Source organism: Mustela nivalis, assembly GCF_964662115.1.
Source record: "Mustela nivalis genome assembly, chromosome: 6".
Classification (NCBI taxonomy): domain Eukaryota; kingdom Metazoa; phylum Chordata; class Mammalia; order Carnivora; family Mustelidae; genus Mustela; species Mustela nivalis.
The window spans coordinates 72,758,554-72,779,234 of record NC_139025.1 but is presented as its reverse complement, the minus strand read 5'-3'; the positions used below and the strand labels follow the sequence as shown (position 1 = coordinate 72,779,234).

The 20,681-nt window shown below is 48.2% G+C and overlaps 1 protein-coding gene across 2 annotated transcripts; it reads right to left on the bottom strand.

Annotated features, from left to right (window-relative positions):
• Positions 1-8,049: 8,049 nt before the first annotated feature.
• Positions 8,050-20,593, bottom strand: RBM23 (RNA binding motif protein 23; the record flags this gene model as incomplete). Of its 2 annotated transcripts, XM_082734653.1 has the most annotated exons (14): positions 20,116-20,593; positions 14,391-14,466; positions 13,692-13,801; positions 13,193-13,240; positions 12,889-13,062; positions 12,582-12,635; positions 12,308-12,425; positions 12,058-12,210; positions 11,835-11,972; positions 11,380-11,445; positions 9,708-9,903; positions 9,495-9,617; positions 9,319-9,403; positions 8,050-9,236 (listed from the first exon to the last, which is right to left on the bottom strand). In XM_082734653.1, the coding sequence occupies exons 2-14, from the start codon at positions 14,454-14,456 to the stop codon at positions 9,233-9,235; spliced, it is 1,335 nt and encodes a 444-aa protein (XP_082590779.1). In that variant the 5' UTR covers positions 14,457-14,466; positions 20,116-20,593. The 2 variants fall into 2 exon arrangements, with proteins under 2 accessions (XP_082590779.1, XP_082590780.1); XM_082734654.1 differs by lacking the exon at positions 8,050-9,236 and having other exon boundaries at positions 9,315-9,403.
• Positions 20,594-20,681: the final 88 nt, after the last annotated feature.

Sequence of the window (20,681 nt, the reverse complement as noted above, 5' to 3'; positions counted from 1 at the left end):
CTCAGGGATATTAAGAGGAGGGATAGGAGATGAGCATGAAGAAGAAGGTTTGGAACCTTACTTTTAAGTACCTTAAATGGCAAAAAAAGGAGTTTGTGCCCAAGCCTGCAGACAGTGAGTCACCAAAGGTCTTTGAGTATGAAAGTGACACAATCGGGACCATCCTTGGGAAGGAGGAGGCTGGGAGAGGTGTGAATGGACTAGAGTAGCAGGGGCAAATCCTGAAGAGTTAAGCCCAGGGGACAATTAACAGTCATACATATGGACAGTAATGAAGGGCCATCCCAAGGGAGAAGGTGGGGGCAAGCAGAGGCACCAGCAGTGTGAGTCAGAATTGGTGGAACTTGGCAACTGAGCAGCTGGGTACAGGCAGGAGTCACAGGTAGTGGGAGGATAGTGAGGAACTGGGAGTTAAGGGGCAAAGGAGGATGTGGGTAAATGGCTCCATTTTGGAGACCCTTGAATTTGAGATGGTAGAAAAACATCCATACAGAGTTTCAGCAGCTCCCTGAACAGCTGCTCCCTGAAACTCAGAACAAGTTAGGGTGAGAGACACAGCTGTGAGAATAATGCCCGTAAAGATGGTAATAGAGGAGCTAGAAGAAGTGCAGTCACACAGCACCGCGTGCTGGGTCTGAGGCACTGCTGTTGCAGACTTGAATGTCTTTGATCAAGGAACCCTGCATTATTATTTTTAAAGTATTTTATCTACTTATTTGGCAGAGAGAGCACAAGCAGAGGGAGCAGCAGAGGGAGAGGGAGAAGCAGGCTCTCCACAGAGCAGGGAGCCCATATGGGGCTCCATCCCAGGACCCTGGGATCATGACCTGAGCTGAAGGCAGACGCGTAACCAACTGAGCCACCCAGGTGCCCCAAGCCCTGCATTTTTATTTTGTATCAGGACCCACAAATTATGCTGAGGCACTAAGGAAGGGGATAAAATACAGGCTGGGATCCTTAACCTCAAACCACACATGGGCTTTAGGAGTCTGTGATGTTTGTGAAGTGGGACAGTTTGATGTGTTTGTGCAGTGGCACATTTGAGAACAGAGTTCACAGATTTCCTCAGGTTGCCAAAGGGGTCTGTGTCCCAACAAATTACAAACCACTGATGGTCCTGATTGCTGCCAGGATGGGGAACTGGGTGCATGGAGAATGGGTGTGAGAGGTTTACTTTCCATTGTATAGCCTTCTTCTGTTTGAATGTTTAACAATGGCACATATTATTGTTCAAAAACAAAATAACTTAAAACAAAGTCTTGATGTTGCAGAGAAAGAGAGCCCAGAGACAGGGTCCTGGGGATAAGGAGATGAGGAAGGTGGAGACCCAGCCATCACCAAGGCAGCGGAAGAACTGGACTTGAACTTGCGGTGGTTCTGCCAAGAGAGGAAGGCTCTTGTTTTTTTAAGTAAACTCTATGCCCACAGTGGGCCTCACTCTCTCCACTCTGAAATCAAAAGTAGCATGCTCTACTGACTGAGCCCGCCAGGCGCCCCAGGAAGAGGGCTTTTCCAAGGAAAGACTACCACCAATGGTTAAATGTGGCCAAAGGGGAAGATGAAGAAAAAGGCCCAGTGCCTTTCATGTATCTGAAGCTTCAAATATGCATACTGAAGATGGTGATAGCACCCGTGAGGGGTGCCACACACACCATAAGCATCCTTCCCCCTCGCTCAGCCAGCCCCATCAGCCCAACCCATCTGTGCGTTCCCTCCAGACGCCTACATGGATGAGCTCAGAACAGACGGAAGCTGAAGCCAGGCTCCCGCCAGACTTGGAAGGTGGGGTCTTCTCTGAGAGCCATTCTTCTCCCTCTCTCTGGGTAAGGCAGAGTCGCCCACGGGGGCTGATCCACTGGTGTGAGAGATCAGCGAAGGGTCCTGGGGCCGGAGCAGCGGCTTCTCCACCCTTGTGCTCCTCTTAAGCATGCAATTGTGTCTGCGCCACTTTAGGAGCCAGCCCTTGCCCCTTCCCGCTCCCAGCCCCGCAGTCCCAGACATCCTCAGGGGCCCACAACGAGAAGTGTGTACGCTCTGCAGGGAAGGGCCGGAGGTGAGGCCAGTCCTGCATCTTAGAGGGCATCCTTCTACTCGGGGGCTCTGCTCCAAGGTGGGCCATTATGCCCTGCTGCATCTAATCCTCTCTAGAGAGACTGGGGCAGGGTCTTTCCTATTCTAAAAGCCTGCCAGTCATGGAAGGGGATTTCACAAGTCTTCTGGGTTAAACCCTCACTCCCAGAAAGCCCACCCATCCATACATCTTATTAATCTAACATAGGTCTAGCCACATCACTCTAAGTCCATTTTTCCCGGACATCCATTCACAAATCCTTGTTGTTCCCCTCAAGTACTGCCAAATGCCGGTCACCACACTGGGCGCTATGGGAAAAACAAATACAGGTTAAGACACGGCTGCTGCCCTCCGGGAGTTTACAATTGAGCTGGAAATGTGAGACAAACTGGACCACAGTATGACTATCTATCTGGGGGCTATGTCATGTCCTCTAAGAATTCTGAATGAAGAAACAGAATTTGGAGACAAATTTTAGGAACTGGGTCTTAAAGGATATATGCAGGCTAGATTGGGGGAAGAAGAAACTCCTTGTGGAGAAACTATGTGAACAAGTGCACAGGAGACATGGGACAGGGTAGGCAGCCCCGCGTGTGAGATAGACACTCTCCCTGTAAGAAGGCAGCAAAACTTGAGGGGATGGTACAGCCCAGTTGTCAAGGGACTCCAAAGCCAGGTAAGAGCATCCTGCTTCTTAGTCCTTTATCATCTTGGTGGCTCTCTGGTGGATATGCTCAAGGTGCCTTGTCATTGTTTTTTTTTTTTTTTTTTTTTTAAGGTAATCTTCACCCCCCAGTGTGGGGCACAAACTCACAACCCTGAGATCAAGAGTTGCACCCTCTGCCAACTGAGCCAGCCAAGTGCCCCTTTATCCCTTTGACTCTAAAAGACATACTCCATGGCTTGGTGGCCTGGTAGACTCTATGTGCCCATACAGACTCCATGGGAGCCCTGCCAGCACTTTAATTAGTACTTAGTCCCACTATTTTCTGGATGCAGAAAGTCACTCTCAATCTCCCTTCTTTTCTGGACCTCAGCTTTCCCAATTCTAAAATAAAGGTAACAATACCTACCTTGTAGGATGGTCATGATAACTAATGCAATGGAAACATCTTTGTAATTTGTCAAACATTACAGAAATGAACCTTGGAATTTTTTTCCCCCCAAGATCTGTGTCCTGATCCCTTATTCAGGGACCCCGACAGCTTACTAACTTCTCAAGGCACATCAGCATCCCGGAGATTACTTTAAAAAATAAAGAGGGGCACCTGGGTGCTTCAGTCGGCTAAGTGTCTACCTTCAGCTCAGGTCATGATCCCAGGGTCCTGGGATGGAGTCCCGCATTGGGTTCCCTGCTTAGTAGGGAGCCTACTTTTTGCTTCTCCCTCTGCCCTTCCCCTGCTCGTGCTCTCTCTCAAACAGATAAATAAAATCTTTAAGAAATAAATAAATAATAGATGGGGTGCCTGGATGGCTCAGTCTTTAAGCGTCTGCCTTCAGCTCCGGTCACGATGCCAGGGTCCTGGGATTGAGCCCCACATCATGCTCCCTGCTCGACCGGGGGGCCTGCTTCTCCCTCTTCCCCGCTTGTGTTCTCTCTTGCTGTGTCTCTGTCAAAGGTTCAACTTGCCTTCAAAGGACCCCCATTATTAGATTTGTTGTTTTGAGGAATATTGGGGGACAGGAGGAAAGACTGGCAACTGAAGCCTAAGTGATGGCATTATACTGCAGTTTTCCATTTTTTTGTTCTAGTTATGATTTGTCTTTAGAGGACCTGAGCTGATTTAAAATCTTTCACTGAAAGGAAGTTGTCAGAGCCCTGGAGACCAGTGATGGCAGGTGCTAGCAGACTCCTGCGGCAGGCGAGGAGGGGCACTAAGCAAAGGGTGGTAGCAGGGAACACTTCAAGGTTTCCCTGGCCAAAGCAAACAGCAGGAGTCCTGCTGAAGGTACCTGATGGGGTGGCTGAGGAGAGAATCACTTTGACTTTTTGAAGCCATCTGATTGCTATCTAATTTTATATATTTTTTTTCTTTTTTTTTTTAGAGTGAGTGAGCATGAGTTGGGGGGTTGGCAGAAGGAGAAGCAGACTCCCCGCTGAGCAGGGAGCCCAATGTGGGACTCCATTCCAGGACTCTGGCATCATGACCTGAGCCGAAGGCAGACACTGAACTGGCTGGGCCCCCAAGTGGCCCCTCTGATGTACAGTTTCAGGCACAAAAAGGGACTGAGCCAGTGAGACTTATTCTTCTGAAATCCAGGGTGCTTGTCACCCAGGACCTTGTGAGCAGGGGACTTCAGTCCAGGAAGAATTGCTTTCACCACTGCCTCCACCCTCACTTTTCTCCCTGCACATGGGGAGCATTCTGAGGTCAGGAAGAAGTGGGAATAATGATGGCCAGTAGTAGTAACAAGCTCTCAAGTTCCGAGCCCTCTCCACTGCCTCTTTTATCTCAGCCTCACACCATCCCAGAGACAGGTGCTGCTATTAGCTCTCCCTTTCCACAGATGAGGAGTCCAAGTCACAGAGGGACGAACCCCCAGTTTACTCAACTGCTCTCGGACAGCAGAGCCATCTGCAGCCCATGGTGTTGCTCCAGAGTGTGACCGTTCGGCTGCAGGGTGAAGGCCCTCTGGCTTGGACAAGCCCAGGAGTTCAGAAAAGGCTAATTTTTGGCACTCCCTTTCTAAACAAGGAGGTTTCACGATGCTTGAAAGCTAATGAAAGCTGCCTTCCTTTCTGGAACATTGGCTAGAGTTTGACAAGTCTCTGATTTCCAAGGTCACTGCTTCCCCTCCCTGCAAGCCAGCACTGACTGGCTCCTTGCCAGTCTTCAGGCCCCTCATCCATCTACCATTGCCCTCAAAAATAACTGCTTAATGGCCCTCCAGTAACTGCAGCCAAATCCTTAAGGGCTCTTGAGAGGAGATCATGTGGGAAAGCTAACAGAACTCATCCAACTTTTAAAAGTGAGCTTTGATCAGCTCTTTCCTTGCCTCCATGTTCCTAGATATTCTAAATTGGTTGGTCTGCTTCACTGCTCACAGAACTCTCTCCACCAAGAGCACATGGAGAGCAAATACGTCCTGGATACAAAGTGCAGAAGTTGGGAGGGAAGAGAAGGGATGTTTGAAGCCTGAAGGTTCAGACCCAGTTCTGAGACCAGAATTTCTTTCCTGCAGCCAGCTCACGACTATCACATCACCTGGTTGCCATGGAAACATCAGTCTTTGTTGGATGGCAAGCAGCACTTTTTTGACAGGAAGCATCAGAGAATACCATGGTAACACCAAAAAGAGTAAAGCTGCCTTCTCTCCTGGAGGGATGAGGAAGGAATGGAGGATGCTAGGGAACACAGGCCAGGAAGGAAGGGTGTTGGAAAGCTTAGCTCTGACTTGAACAGAGAGGGAATTAATAGACACCTAACATATGCAAAGCAAAGCAATAATGAAGAAGACATGTCTGTGGCTGGCCTCATCGGGCTACAATCATCTTTTAGTAAGAGTTTACACAGAACTGTTCATGAAGGCAGAATGAGACTTGTAACAGGACAACCAATCCTGAAAAGGGAAATCAGCTAGCAAAGCTTCAGAGTCTTACAGGACAGGATTTTGACCAGCAGAAGACGGGCAGAGAGAACAAGATGAGCAAACATGGAAGTGGAAAAGTGCAGGACGTACTGAGAACTCAGGATATAGAGGTAGAAAAAGCAACTCCCAGGCCTTGGCTCCCAGAGGGGCAGGCTGAGATTAGGATCTAAGAATGCGAAGCTGGACTGCCTGGATTGGAATCCCAAACTTGCTGTGTAATCGCCCACGATTACAGGTTACTCACCCTCTTTGGGTAGCGTTTCCTTGTTCACAAAGCAAAGATGGTGAGAGGGTTGTTGTGAGGATTAAGAACTCAGTACACACCAAGTGACTAGGGCAATGCCTAACCCAAGACAGCGCTGTGCCAGCGTCGACAAGTATCGTCGTACCACCTCCCACTACGGAGCCAGCACAGCCCCTCCCCGTTGTCCAACCATTACTTCCTGACTCTCACCACACTCCTTCTGTAAAGAGAGAGGCTGTGATGACCATCTCCCTTTAAGTTGCGAACTCAGTTCCCTTCCTCCTAAGCACCAGGACTAAAGATTCAAATGGCAAACACCTGCTTCCTCTGGTCACTCACATCTGGGGGCTGTTGGGAGCCTAAGAAGGAAGTAGGCAGAAACCCAATTCCAAGAACATGTAAGTTTAAAGAACAAGGAGGAAATACCACTGCCTTAAAGAAGACAGAAGTATAGGCTAGAAGTCAGAAGTCAGGTGAACGTCATTTTAGAACAGAGGACAGCAGGGCAATTCTATGCTAGAAGAGGATCTGGGCCAGTCTCTCTACCCACACCTGAGCCACTACGCCCAGGCAATGGAGCCTCAGGAAGGTTTCTTTTACCTTAGGAGGCTGTTTGCTGCCCCCTCCTCTCACCCCCAATGCAGAAATGAGTAACTAGAAGGCACTGAGTCACATGTAGTGACTCTGGCTGTCACCCACTAGATGCTGTCACCTTATATAGGTTAAGGCTAGAGTAGTTGTCCTAGATGTTTCCTCACTTCCACCATTCTCTCTCCCCCAGCAAGAGGCTGTATGAGGAACAAAGGACTGGTGGGAGAACTAAGCTGAAAGAAAGCAAAGTGAAGGCAGGCCAAAGTAGGCAAGCATGGGAACGAAAGGAAACCAAGCAGACGCGGGCATCCATCTGATGAAGGCAGGGAGGCAGGCAAGGCCTGTTGTTATTTATAGTTTGGAGGAATTCAAGATCGCCATGAGGAAGCCTGGTCCTGAGCCTCAGGATAACTAACAAAAATGGTCCACGCTGTTTTTCAGGATGCATTAGCAGCCAAATCAATAACTATAGGGGAACTGGGCCCTAGCCAGCTACTACCTAAAATCAGTGCAGCCTCCTTCCCTTCCCCCAGGCCCAGAGAGCCAACCAGGACAGGGAAAAGGTGGGGGTGGCGGCAAAGGCAACAGGAGCAGCGAGGCTGAGGCTGCAGCAGCCCGGGGTGGGGGGGTGGGGGGGTAAGGTGGGGGGATTATGGTGGGGGGATGAAGAGCTAGTTCTGGGTCCCAGTGGCCTTTTCTGCCACAAGCAGGCACCAAGAACCTAATATTTCAGTGTGAAAAGCAACCCCAAAAGCTAGTATCACCAATAAACCTTTGCTCTGCTTAGAAGTCTGAGAGCTGACAAATTAAAACCGAACAGCAATTATCCATATTTTTAGCATTACAATAAAGTCTTAACATTCTGTTGCCATAGAGACTGGTAGAGAATGGAGGAGTCCCACAGAGCTCTGCCCCTGAACCTCAGACCTTCTTCTCTAGGCTGGTCCCTACAGGGCGAGCTGAGCTGCCGAGTTATGGCAGGCCCCTTGTCATAAGCCCTACAAAGCAGGTGGAAGAAGATGTGTGCCTCCCCTTCCTCAGGGCAATTCCTGGAATACTCGGCATTCTGGAATTCACTGGTCCCAAGCCTGTGTTGTGCCAGAGTCCTATATGGAAAACAACAGTTGAGGGGACTGACTGAGGAATAGCCGACTTCAAGCCTGGGGAGTCCCAATGTATAATACCCCAACTGCTCTGGATACTGGACTGGGAGTTCTGCCACAAAGAGAGCCACAGGAGGGCACAGAGGCTAATGGTAAAATTGGTGAACCTAGGAGGCTTCTCTGGTACTTAAACACAAGATCACAAAATACCTCTAACCAAAGGTGCAAAATGTGCTACCATCATACTGCCATCTGGTGGAAAGATAAGATCTGTCCTCGGGCACAGAGACAGCCAATTCATGAGTCCAATGACAAGGTAGGTTTGGAAATATTTAGGATGGGTGGGTGGGGAGGAAAAAAAAAAAGGAAATAGTTAAGATGAAGACATATGGAGAAGACCCACGGGGTGGAGAGTATAATGCAGATAGATGGGGGAACTTCCATTCAGGTGTGTGCCTTCCATCCACTTTAATTTCTAAGCAAGGTTAGATAAAACAAAATTAAAATAAAGGAAAAAAACACAAAAGCTTTACAAATGTTTTCTAACCCTAGAACCATTCATGGTTTTGGCTCATAAGAAGTTATTAGCATCAAACACACCAACTGACTGAGACCACACACATATGGGCAGCGGCCACAACAGTGGAGCCTGCCTTTTATACAAAGTTTATATGCATATATGCACATGTATGTGTACGTATGCACATGTATGTACACATGCATATACATATATTTTTATGTACACAGACACAAGGGTATAAAATCCAGTGAAAAGGGCTCATGTGTGCCCAGGTAGGGGACAGGAGCAGCTTTAACAGCCGGGGTTGAGCCCACAGTAGAGGCACATGGGAAATGGTAGAGAGTAGCAGCCTCCTCTCCATCCCCCCATCCTGGGCCACAGGAAGGACCTGGGAGGAAGGACAACTATACAAAGGAAGATAAAAGATAATGGAAAGGTATCCCACCTTTCGCTAAACTCCTGAAAGCCCCGCCCCTAAGACATCCAAAATGCCTGGCAAGACAGATCATTCCCACACCTCCCAGCAAGATGCTGAGCCCACAGGAGCAGTTCTGGCCCCAAGTGAGGCCTAAGGCAGGCTTCACAACAAGCATGTCCTTGCCCTTTTCTGGGACCTGTGCAGCAGAAAGCCAGCACCTTCAACATTCACCATTCCCCCCCTAGACTCCAAAGTCCTCTTGGACCAGAGGTCTTAAGGGTTTTCCTCAACAGACTGTAGGGTAAAGGTACAGGAAGAGAAGAGAGGTTAGTTCCTTCAGTTAATGCCCTATGGCCTTCCCAACAGGGGAGGAACCGGGAATCACTAAGAGGTGGTTGGAAAGAGCAATGAAGGTCATCCTAGAAGATGACATACATGGAGAAACAGGTGTTCAACGCAGGTGCAGATTCTGTCCTCTTTGACTAGTGGCTTTGCTCATCAGAGTCCATTTCCAATGGCTCTGGGCAGGAGCTCTTCTTGAGTTCAAGGGTGGCCCCAGTTCCCACACAGTCAATATCCACACGCTCAGGATGGCTTGGTCCACAAAATGGAGAAGGGGCCGTGGAAGGGTAGATGTGGAGAAGGGAGTGGCAGGACCCAGAGGCACAGGGAGGCAGTGTACTGCACCACTGATTTACCTATGGCAAGGAGAAGAGGTCAGGGAAAGCTAAAGGAAAGAAAAAAACCAAAGACTAAACTGAGCCATACCCTGAGACTCACATGGTCTGAGGGGTAAAGAGGCTGGAAAGCTGGAAGCACTGGGAGGCAATTGCCTGGGAGGCGAGGTTCAAGGCTGGACTCAGAGCTACAACAGAAAGAGGTGCAAATTAGTGAGCACAGAGCATTTCTTCTTTCCAGGCCCTAACCCCTCCTCCCTTTCCCAAGTCCAAGTCTACCAGTCAGAGCCGCAGGGTTCAGGGCCCCCAAGGGCACCGTCCCATTCAGCTGCAAGGCAGCAGCAGCCTGGGCGGCGGCGGCGGCGGCAGCTGCAGCTGGGGTAGGCAGCTGGATTCCAGAGCCTAAAAGGGAAAGGGAAGTTGGCATTAAGTCCCAACCCCTGATCTAAAATCCCACCCCCCTTCTTCACTCTGCAGAGAAACACTCTCCACCTTCTGCCAATTTGGCCATGAGCTGCAAACGTCCACCTGCTGATCCCAGATCCAGCTCCTGGTCCCCATCTGGAAAAGTGATGTCTGTGCCACCATCCAGACGCTCAGTCACATGGCCAACTCTCATAGGTCGACCAGCAAGCTCAAAGCCATTCAGCTGTTCCAGGGCCCGCCGGGCACACTCAGAGTCTGAGAACTACAAGAAACCCAGGCCATATCAGTCACCTCCTGGGCGCGGACATGCTCTCCAAGCCCCACCACCACCGCCTAGTCAAGCTATCCCAGGAAAACTGCATGCTCATTGTGGCACAAATTCTTCTGTCCCAGGGAATGTGACCAAAGATACCCAGCCCCCAAAATGATCATGTGAAAAGGACCTTTTCCAACTGACTCAATGGCAATCACTTCACTCTTCCAACTCCACTAAGAACCTAATAATGCAAGAACTCTATTATCTATAGGGTGGCCTATCCTTACAGGCTGCGGCACAAATGAGCACAGTAACGGAAGTAAGACAGTCTGAGAGCCCAGCTTCCTTTAGGGCTCGTCAGTTGCAATTCTCAATCAAGAAGTAGGAATCTGGAACTCCAAAGCCCCACCATAAGAGGGAGTGCACCTTGGCATGGAGAGCAAGATGGCACCCCAGCCCTACACCTCCGCCAGTGCTGCTGATCATAGGGCTCTACTGCCCAGTGGCACCAGAGCAGCCTGCTATGGGGAAGATCCCAGTCTGCTGCTAATGTGTCAAGGATATTGACCAAAAAGGTGGCAGCACAAGGGCAAAAAGGCCTCAAAAGCTTTTCTGCATCTGAGTCACCCAGGAGTTAGAAGAGGTACTTGCCACTGTGAGCACCGGAGCTGGCTTTGTTTCCTCTGGTAGCACCTGCCCTAGGGCCTGGCACGCAGTACTGACAGTTCCTAGGCAGGCGGTGTAGGTGGCTTGCCTTCACCGGATACTTCTGAGGTGAGCAATGCCCCTGGTGGAACACAACCTACCTCTCCTCAGCCCTGCAGGCAACTGTGGGGGGTGTGTGTGCTGCCTGGACTGAACCTAGAAAATATCGGCTTCCATGAGACTCAGGGGCTGGCAGCCAGTCCTCAACCTGGAGTCACACAGGGCTGTAAGAACCAGTTATGGGAACTGGAAGCAATTGTGTTGGGAGTGTCAGGAAAAGGTAAAATATGGCCTCGCTCTTCTCCCTACAGTGGTCCCTGAATATAAAGATATTTCTAAATGGAAAAACTGCTTTTAATGGGGGTAGGGCCAGGGCGAAAAAAAAAAAAAAAATCCCTATTCCTGCTCCTATCATGAAAACATACCAATTTCATAAAGCATATCTACAGAAGCCCACACCTAACCTCCCTCAGGCCCCCAGCCCTGCAGCTGCAGCCTGAAGTCACTTCTATTACCCAAAGAGCAAGACGAGGCACGAGGGAGGCTGGTTGAACGCCTGGACACACCCACACCAGGGCCACTGACAGTGTGCAGGAGCAAAGCCAAGATCTCAAGCAATGCACTCATCTCAAGGGGCAGAAGGCTAGTCCAGGCTTCAGGCACCAGGGCTTATAGGTCATTTAGACAGTTCCTAAAGGAGGAGGATGAAGCTAAGCTGCAAATCAGACAAGTGGACAAACCACAATGAAATTCCAAAGTTAAAGACCAGAGACTCACCGTAATGAAACCATAACCTTTAGAACGGCCTGTATCTGAATCCTTCATCAAGACAATATTATCAATCTGTAAGAGGAGGAAAAATTATTAGCAGTTTTGGGGGGTACCCTCACCTGTGATCTTTCCTGCCAGTTCTAACTACCTCTAACTTTGGAGCCAACTAGTTCTAACTCTCCAAATCACTTTAGAAAGAGACAAAGGCCCCCTCTTTCCATAACACCTCTCCCTGCTCATCTTACTAAATCTGGACCCCGTTATCTGAGCTCCCAATGCCAGACTCATGTGCGCACTGAGCACTCTGACTGCACAGATGGAGCCTCACTTCGATGGCACGGACAATCTGCACGTTCTGGCAGGTGCGGTGGGCCAATGCTGGACAGACAGAACAAAGAGGCAGGCTTACCCTCCCTGCTTTTCCCAATTCCCTTCAGAGCTTTCTATCACTTTCTACTCACTTTGCCGAACGGCTCAAAGATGCCCCGAAGCATGTCCTCTGTGATGTTGAAGTGCAGAGAGCCCACATAGAGGCGCATTGGCCCGCTGCTGCCCTTCTGCAGGTTGTTAGCCATGGCTGCCAGTCGGTTTTTCTCAGCCTAGGCGAGAAGGAACTGATAGCTCGCATCCCAAACCACCTCCCTCCAAACCCATTTTCTCCTGTCAGCTTCACAGCTCGCTCACCTGTGAAGCCTGGACAATGATGGGCACTCCAAGCAGCCGCTGCCCGGTCAGCCCAATGGCCAGCGGCACGGACTGGATTTCACAAAACTCCACATAGGCGATGCCCTTAGAACGACGGGAGTTCCGATCAGAGATGATTCGGACGTCACGAACCTATCCAGAGCAAGGAGAAAATCCTGAGTTGGGCATAAAAGAGGATGGACAGAAGATAGCTATACAGGGAAGACAGGTAAGGGTGGGGGAGGGTTACCTTGCCAACAGCAGAGAAAAAGTCCTCCAGGTCCCGAGGCCGAATGCGGGCAGCTAACTGCATACAGAATACCGTGCGGGCATCACGCTCCTCGGGACTCAGATTATCAATGGGCTCCCTGAAGAGCGAGTGCAATTTGGTGAGACACCCCGCTCTTGATACACGGTTACTGCTCTCCAGCTCCCCTCAAGTACCATGCATTCCTGGACTCCGGCTCAAGCGGCTTTCTAGTCAGAACTCACAGTCCCTGGAAGACCGTTCACTATCAACTCACCTGACTGGGCTCTTTTCTCTGAAATGAGGGCTCTTACTGTGTGCGTACCTGCGCCTGTGGAAAAGACAACGACAAATGGAAAATCGTGTCATCCAATTTCACCCACATCAGTCCAATGCCTGGACTTCCAGCACGAGAAAGCCAGATTCCAGCACCTCATCACACAGGAATTGTCAATACCACCCTTCTGGTCCTGGGGCCTCCTGCCTGCCACAGTGGGTTGCGAGCACCCACCGGGAGGAACCACAGCACACAAGGCCTACCCAGACTCCAACACAAACGCCATCATATGAGCAAGAGGCGATACCCAGTGGTAAGAGGCGGGCTCCTGTAGCGCACGCGGTCCTCACGCCGCCGGTCACGACTGCGGGACTCACTGCTGTGCCGCCGGTCCCAGCTCCGGCTGCGGTGGCGCCGCTGCCGGTCTCGACTTCGGCTCCGACTACTCCTCCGCCTGTGCCGGTCCCGGTCCCGACTGCGACTATAGGGGGAAGGCACTACTGAGTTTGCTAAAGGGCACCCTGGCCTCTTCTGGCCTCTGAGGATAGCTCTCCCTGCTATCTTCCCATTCGAAGATTTCTCAAAATGCAAAAGCCCCCAAAACAACTGACCTGCGCTTTCTATCCCTGCTTTTACTATGGCTCCGACTCCTCTTCTTCCTGTAAAGGAGGGAATAAATTCTCATTATCGAGAAGGTTTTCTCCCTTTCCCCAAGGAAAAGGAGTGACAGAAAGATCAGGGTAGAACGGCAATAAAAGTCCAAAGAGCCCCAGGTGACCTGGCAGGCGTTCACAGCAACACCAACTTGCACACAGCCCTGAATGCTGTCAGGCATCCGAAGCGGCCATTTCCCCCCAAAGCGCAGCAAAAGCTGCTGTTTCCAAATCAGGGGTCCCCTGGCTGTTTTCTTCAACTGAAACAGAAAGATGCTAGAACAGAGCCACAAGCCTATGTTGGAATGTGAAGAGGAGAAGATCATTAAACCAAGTCACTGTGATTCCCAGGACCCAGCGGAGCCATCACTAAAAATCCACATCACTAAAAATCCACCTCCCCATTCTGGCTGTTTCTCTGATGACAGACGCAACTGCTTCCTCACGCCACACTTACTTGCTCGCCTCCCCACCGGCGCTGCTCCCACTGGTGCCACTGGTGCTGGTACTGCTCACGCTGGTGGTGCTAGGGCCATCTTTTTTAACATCTTTCCTTTGCTGTTCTTCCTGAGGGGTTTGCCAGGAAGAATGTCACCAGATACAAGGTGGTAGACACACACATTCCATTGAGCAAGAGAAGAACAAAAGTGGACAGAGAAGAAAGCTTATGAAATCAAAGCTCACAATTATCTGGCCAGTTTGTGAGCACCTGGATCTCCTGACAAAGGGAATAAGAGAAGGAAGGAAGGAAACCACCCAAAAAGATCAGAGTGACAGATTATGATGTCAAAACTTTAGCTACTTGACATTTGTTGTACTGACAATCTATTTCCCAAAAGAGTGAGAAATTATTTACGTCTGAGATACACTGACTTTCTACTCTGTCACTGAGAGCTAAGAGCAAAGCACTTATTCCCAGTACGTTCTACCCCAACCTCCTCCCACTCCTTGCCCCAGCTTTGGGACCCTCTCTGCCAGCATGCCTTTGAGTACAGAAGCTGGAGAGTGGCGCTTACTAAAAAACTATGACTTCTATGACTAGCCACGATGCATAGGAAACATGCCGGGAAAGAGGATTTACAAAGTGTTGAAACTTATGATCTATAACTGCTTCTTCTTACCAACCCAATTCCAGGAGTGAGATGGGGAATATTACCTCCTCTTTTTTATAGGGCGCCTCCAGCATGGCCTCAATCACTATATCAAAGTCATCGGATGCCATAGTAGCAGATCTGAGAAGAGGACATGGATACGTAAGAATCTCATATTTTTCTACCCCTGCTGGCACCCCACATTCCCTTCCTCCTCCAAGACACAGACTTTAGAATACATACTTCTGTTTCTTGAATTCCAAAGGGATCTTCCTGGCTGTGGCTTACTCTAGGTTTATTTTTGTACATTTTAAATCTGAACTAGTTTCACTCTGTAGCTTTTAAAAAGTCAAGTGTCTAGAAGGAAAATAAATATCTAGACAGAAACAAAATATAGGGGCACCTGGGTGGCTCAGTGGGTTAAGCCTCTGCCTTCAGCTCAGGTCATGATCTCAGGGTCCTGGGATCGAGCCCCACATCGGGCTCTCTGCTCAGCAGGGAGCCTGCTTCCCCCTCTCTCTCTGCCTGCCTCCCTGCCTACTTGTGATCTCTCTGCCAAATAAATAAAATATTTTTAAAAACTTAAAAAAAAAAAAAAGAAACAAAATATAATACACACCCTGTCCTGTGAAGAGAAAATATTGGCATTCAAAATTATTATTCACTTGACAATGGACTAGGCCTCCATTCTATAGTTCAAAATTCTGTGTTAATAACTGGTTTAAACTTAAATCATAGAAATAAGCATGTATTTCCAATTAAAAAAAAAAAAAAGATGTAAGACTAAAAATCAGGAACGAGACAAAATAACACCAGAAAGCAAATCAGGCCTAAGCTCTTCTCCACATCCCCCACCTAAACATCAAAATTATAAGACTCAGCACTAAGCATTTCCCATATAATACCAACTAGAATTCGGGTAACTCAGAAAGATAATGATTAAGACCACCTTCACCAATTTCACCCTGAAGCCTGTCTAGGGAGGAAGGGTAATACTTCCTATCTCCTCCAAGCTTTCACACCTAGCAATCATCTTTCCCAAATCTGTCCACCAAAGGCTGGTCCAAAAAAAAAAAAAAACCAAAAAGATGATATCAGGGATGCCTGGATGGCTCAGTCGGTTAAGCATCTGTCTTCAGCTCACGTTATGATCCCAGGGTCGTCGGATTGAGCCCCTGCTTGTCTCATTGTTCAGCAGGAAGCCTGCTTCTCCTTCCCCTCTGCCTGCTGCTCCCCCTGCTTGTGCATGCACTCAAGTTCTCTGTCAAATACATAAGTACGATCTTAAAAAAAAAAATTTAGAAAAAAAACCCCAAATATCAAACAAGATCAACAGAATAAATAATTTAAAAAATATTGGTCTGGAATTATCAACATACAAAACATGCACGAATCTCAAAATAATTATGCTGAGTGAAAGAAAAAAGACAAAAGTATACACATACTGTGTGCTTCCATTTAAAGGAAAAAATTCTAGGAAATGTAAACTAACCTGTACTGGCAGAAAGCAGATCAGTGGTTGCCTAGGGATAACAGGAGGTGGAGAGGGCCTAGGAAGAAAGGATTACAAAAGAGCAGAAGAAACTTTTTTTTTTTTTAAAGATTTTATTTATTTATTTATTTGACAGAGAGAAATCACAAGTAGATGGAGAGGCAGGCAGAGAGAGAGAGGGAAGCAGGCTCCCTGCCGAGCAGAGAGCCCGATGCGGGACTCGATCCCAGGACCCTGAGATCATGACCTGAGCCGAAGGCAGCGGCTTAACCACTGAGCCACCCAGGTGCCCAAGAGCAGAAGAAACTTTTGACAGTGATGGTTTCATGGGTGTTTAAACATCAAAACCCATCAAACTTCGTACCTTAATGTGTACAGCTTTACTTTATATCAACTATACCTCAATAAAGCTGACTAAAAACCAAAAACCAAAAAAACTCCAACTAATCTGAAAAACTTCTGTGGAAGGAGCTTAATCATAATCAGACTTACCATATCCACAAGAGCTTTGTCCTTTTTTTTTAAATTTTTTAAAAAAATTTTTTAAAGATTTTGTTTATTTGACAGAGATCACAAGTAGGCAGAGAGGGAGGCAGAGAGAGATGGGGGGGAAGCAGACCCCCCGCCAAGCAGTGAGCCCATGGACCAGGGGCTCGATCCCAGGACCCTGAGATCATGACCTGAGCCGAAGGCAGAGGCTTTAACCCAATGAGCCACTCAGGTGCCCCATCCATTTTTTTTTCTTTTTTTCTTAAGATTTTATTTATTGGGGCACCTGGGTGGCTCAGTCATTGAACGTCTGTCTTTGGCTCAGGTCATGATCCCAGAGACCTGGGATCCCCAGGTCAGTCAGGCTCCCTGCTCTCCAGGAAGCCTGCTTCTCCCTATCCCACTCCCCCTGCTTGCTGTTCCCTGACTTGCTGTGTCAAATAAATGAGTGGAAGCCATGCGCTCAATGACTGAGCCACCCAGGCAACAGCTTTTTCCTCTTCAAAGCAGCTAATGCATCATCCAATGATGCTGTCCTTGCTGTCCTCAGATTTGGTGATTTAAGAGTAAAGCAGGAGCATAAAAGTAATAACCAATATAAAATAAGTAATATAAAAATACAACTGTTAATCACTCCTACAGTACCTAATATTCCTAGGCACTGTAGTAAGCCTGTTACAGAGACAAGGTTCTTGGAAAGAGCCAAACAAAAATTACCTGGAATCAAATTTAAGCCTTAAAATGGAAGTCAAATCAAAATCAAATAGGTTTGTCTAAGAACCAGTGAACTTGGGACGCCTGGCTGCCTCAGTTGGTAGAGCTTGCAACTCTTGATCTCAGGGTTGTGCCTTCCAACCCCATGTTGAGTGTACAAAATTACTTAAAAATAAAATCTTAAAATAAAAAAAGTAAACTCAATCTCTTATTATAATAACATTGTACACTTTTAACAAATATTTTTTTAGGGGCGCCTGCGTGGCTTAGTCGTTAGGTGTCTGCCTTCGGCTCAGGTCCTGATTCTGGAGTCCTGGGATCGAGCCCTGATTCTGGAGTCCTGGGATCAAGCCCGGCATCCAGCTCCCTGCCTGGAGGGAAGCGTGCTTCTCCCTCTCCCACTTCCCCTGCTTGTGTTCCCTCTCTCGCTGTGTCTCTCTGTCAAATAAATGAAAAAAATCTTAAAAAAATAAAAATATATTTAAAAAAAAATTTTTTTTTAAGATTTTATTTATTTATTTGACAGACAGAGATCACAAGTAGGCAGAGAGGCAGGCAGAGAGAGAGAGAGAGAGAGAGGGAAGCAGGCTTCCTGCGGAGCGAGCAGGGAGCCCCACGCGGGGCTCGATCCCAGGACCCTGAGATCATGACCCGAGCCGAAGGCAGCAGCCCAAACCACTGAGCCACCCAGGCGCCCCCCAAAAAAATTTTTTTTAAATAAAGTTTATTTATTTGACAAACAGCGAAAGAGGGAACACAAGCAGGGGAATGGGGATTAATAGGCCTCCCATTGAGCAGGGAGCCTGATGTGAGGCTTGATCCCAGAACCCTGGGATCACAACCTGAGCCAAACAAAGGCAGATGCTCAACAACTGAGCTACCCAGGAGCCCCAGTGACACAGTACATTCATTTAACAATCGAAGGTAATACATGCTATAAGCAGCCATCAGGTCCAATGCACAGTGAAAAAACTAAGGTTTTGTCAACAGCCCAGAATCACAAAACTTTTAAATGGAGGAGCTGACTCTTGATTAAGGTCTCCTGACCCAAAGTCTAATGTCTTATCCATTCTATCTTCTTCTGTACTTTATAAGTCTCTCGTACTTTATACCTCAGCCTTAAAAGAAATTTTAAAAAGAAGAGCACACAGCATGATCTAGTTTTTGTTTTTTTTTAAGATTTTAAGTAATCTCTACCTCCACTGTAGTACTCGAATTTAACAACCCCTGAGATCAAGCGTCTCATGCTCTACCCACTGAGTCAGCTACGCACCCCAAGATGTTTTATTTTTTATTTTTATTTTTCAAAGATTTTTATTTATTTGACAGAGAGAGAAAGAGTGAGAGCACAAGCTGGGAGACAGAGGGAAAGGGGGAAGCAGGCTCCCCACTTGCAGAACTCGATCCCAAAACCCCAGGACCATGACATGAGCTGAAGGCAGCTGCTTAACTGACTGGGGCTTAAGCCGACTCAGATGCCCCCCAAGATGTCTCCTTTAAAATACGTGCTCATCTAAGGAATTACTATTCTGAAACGTTTATCAAAAGCATTAGCCCCATTAGTCACACCTTACTGTGTGGCTTCCAGATAGGAAAAATATCTTTTGGACTTCAAACTTCAAAATATCAGGAACCGAGCTCATTGTAACACATACTATTTAACCGACTGTGGAAAACTGCTTCTTAAAAATAAAACGTTCCAATCTATCATTTCTGTTCTTACCAGTCATTTTTCCCTGCCAAGTCTATACAAGTTTTTTAAATGTCATACAGCTCCTCTTTATTTTTTTAAATCTGCTTTTTCCTCCCCAATGAAATGCTTCTGATTTCAACAACTGCTCTTTGTTGACTGCTAGTACAGAGTAGCAGTAATTCAACACATGCACAAAAACTTTCACTCAAGTTGACAAATGAGCCACCACTTACAAAGTAAAGTTTTCATGCAGGTACTCAGAAATGAATGAAATCTATTTAAGCACAGACATACGGAACATAAGCATATTTTAAAACTTGAAACCTCACTCGGTTTGGTGTATCTCTTCAAGTGTCCTAGAAGCAGTAAAGTCTCACCCACTGCATTTTCAGATTGGTAGTTTTCACTCTTCCCATGTACTAAATTAAGGGTCAAAGTCCATCAACCCCATCCACTAAAAAACCACAGTGCCTTCTTCCATCCCTGCTCCAAAAACTGCATGAGGGGTGCATGCAAGTGTCTGGACTTTGTCACAGCACAGTCAAGAACCCCAACAACCGCTTAGGCCTCACTGCTGAAGGGACAAAGGAGAGTGAAGAACCGAGGTCAGCTCAGTTCAGGCAAAATTCACCACATGCAGAGACCCATGTGGTGATGGGACCAGTCACAGAACTGGGCAAAAACACCTTCAAACTGAAGGCAATTTAATCAAGAACAAGAACAATGAGAAAGATAAAATACATTCCCACGCTGTGCAATAAGCCAAGGCTACACTTTAAAAAAAAAATGGTCCTGTAAGTAACCGATTCGCATCGTCCCTGCGAGGGCCAGTGTCCCAATGCTAAAACCTCATATGTGGCCTCACTGTACTCCTGTATCGCCATGGAACGGGTGGTTAAAAAAAAAAAAAAAAAGGAACCAGGGAAAACCCCAGAGGCCAACACAATGAACACGAGTCTTCCAGAGCCTAATGACTGAGATATAAGTCTCAGTTCCCTAACCCCTCTCGGAGTGCTGGCACTAAGTGCTAAAATCCCACCCTGCGAGCCCTCTCATAACGGGCTGAGTCAATGCTCCCCCCTATCCCCGCCCCAGTACGGGAGACTCTAAACGTCAGGGCTGCGGGGACCTGGAAAGAGATCGGTCACTAGGATCCTTGAGACAGCATCTTCACCTTTAAGAGACAGAGCAAAGAGAGTGCCGATCCCTAAAGTCATGCCAGCGGTCTACATTAAGGGAGAGTACACTTTCAGACCAAAGTAAACAACAATATTGTCTCAAAAGTTTGCCTGGTTCTGCTCTTGACGCCATTTTTTCTGCCTGTGACGTCAGGGGGAGGCGCCGTGCGGCAACGTCACGCATAGGTGACGTCGCGGGACGACCGGGTTTCGGGGTTTCTCACCAGTTCCGGGTCCCCACAGGGGGGGTCCCGGATTCCGCCGTTCCTTTGGGTGTGTTGGGGGCTCGAAGCACGGCTGTTTTCCAGAGTCTCAGCAGTAAAACAAGCACTACCGTCAGAGCCACTCGTCTTCCCGCAAAATGGCGGCAGCTCTGCCGTCTTCCAGAACTTTCCCCAATCTGCGCAGGCGCCGAAACATTCAGGTGGTGGAACTAATCTCACTGGTTTCGCGGCAACAGTCCAAAGTACAGATTTTCATTGGCCGAAACCCTAGCATGGGTGGAGCCAAACTCAAATGTTTCTTAGCAACCACCAAGTTCCCACGGATTGGCTAACCTTTCCGGGAGTGGAAACGTCCTAGGGCAGCCGCCCATCGCTCTCTCATTGGTTAGATGACACGCGGAAGGCGGAGAACGCGGGCAAAGAACAAACGAGGACTCTCCCGCCCGACTCCCGGCTCCAGGTGTCTAGGCCACCGCCGTGGGCGGAGCCAGCGAGGAGGTAGTTGACTTCTTTGCTACACTCTACTCCTGATTTCCTAAGAGTCACGGGCCCTGCTTAGCGGCGAC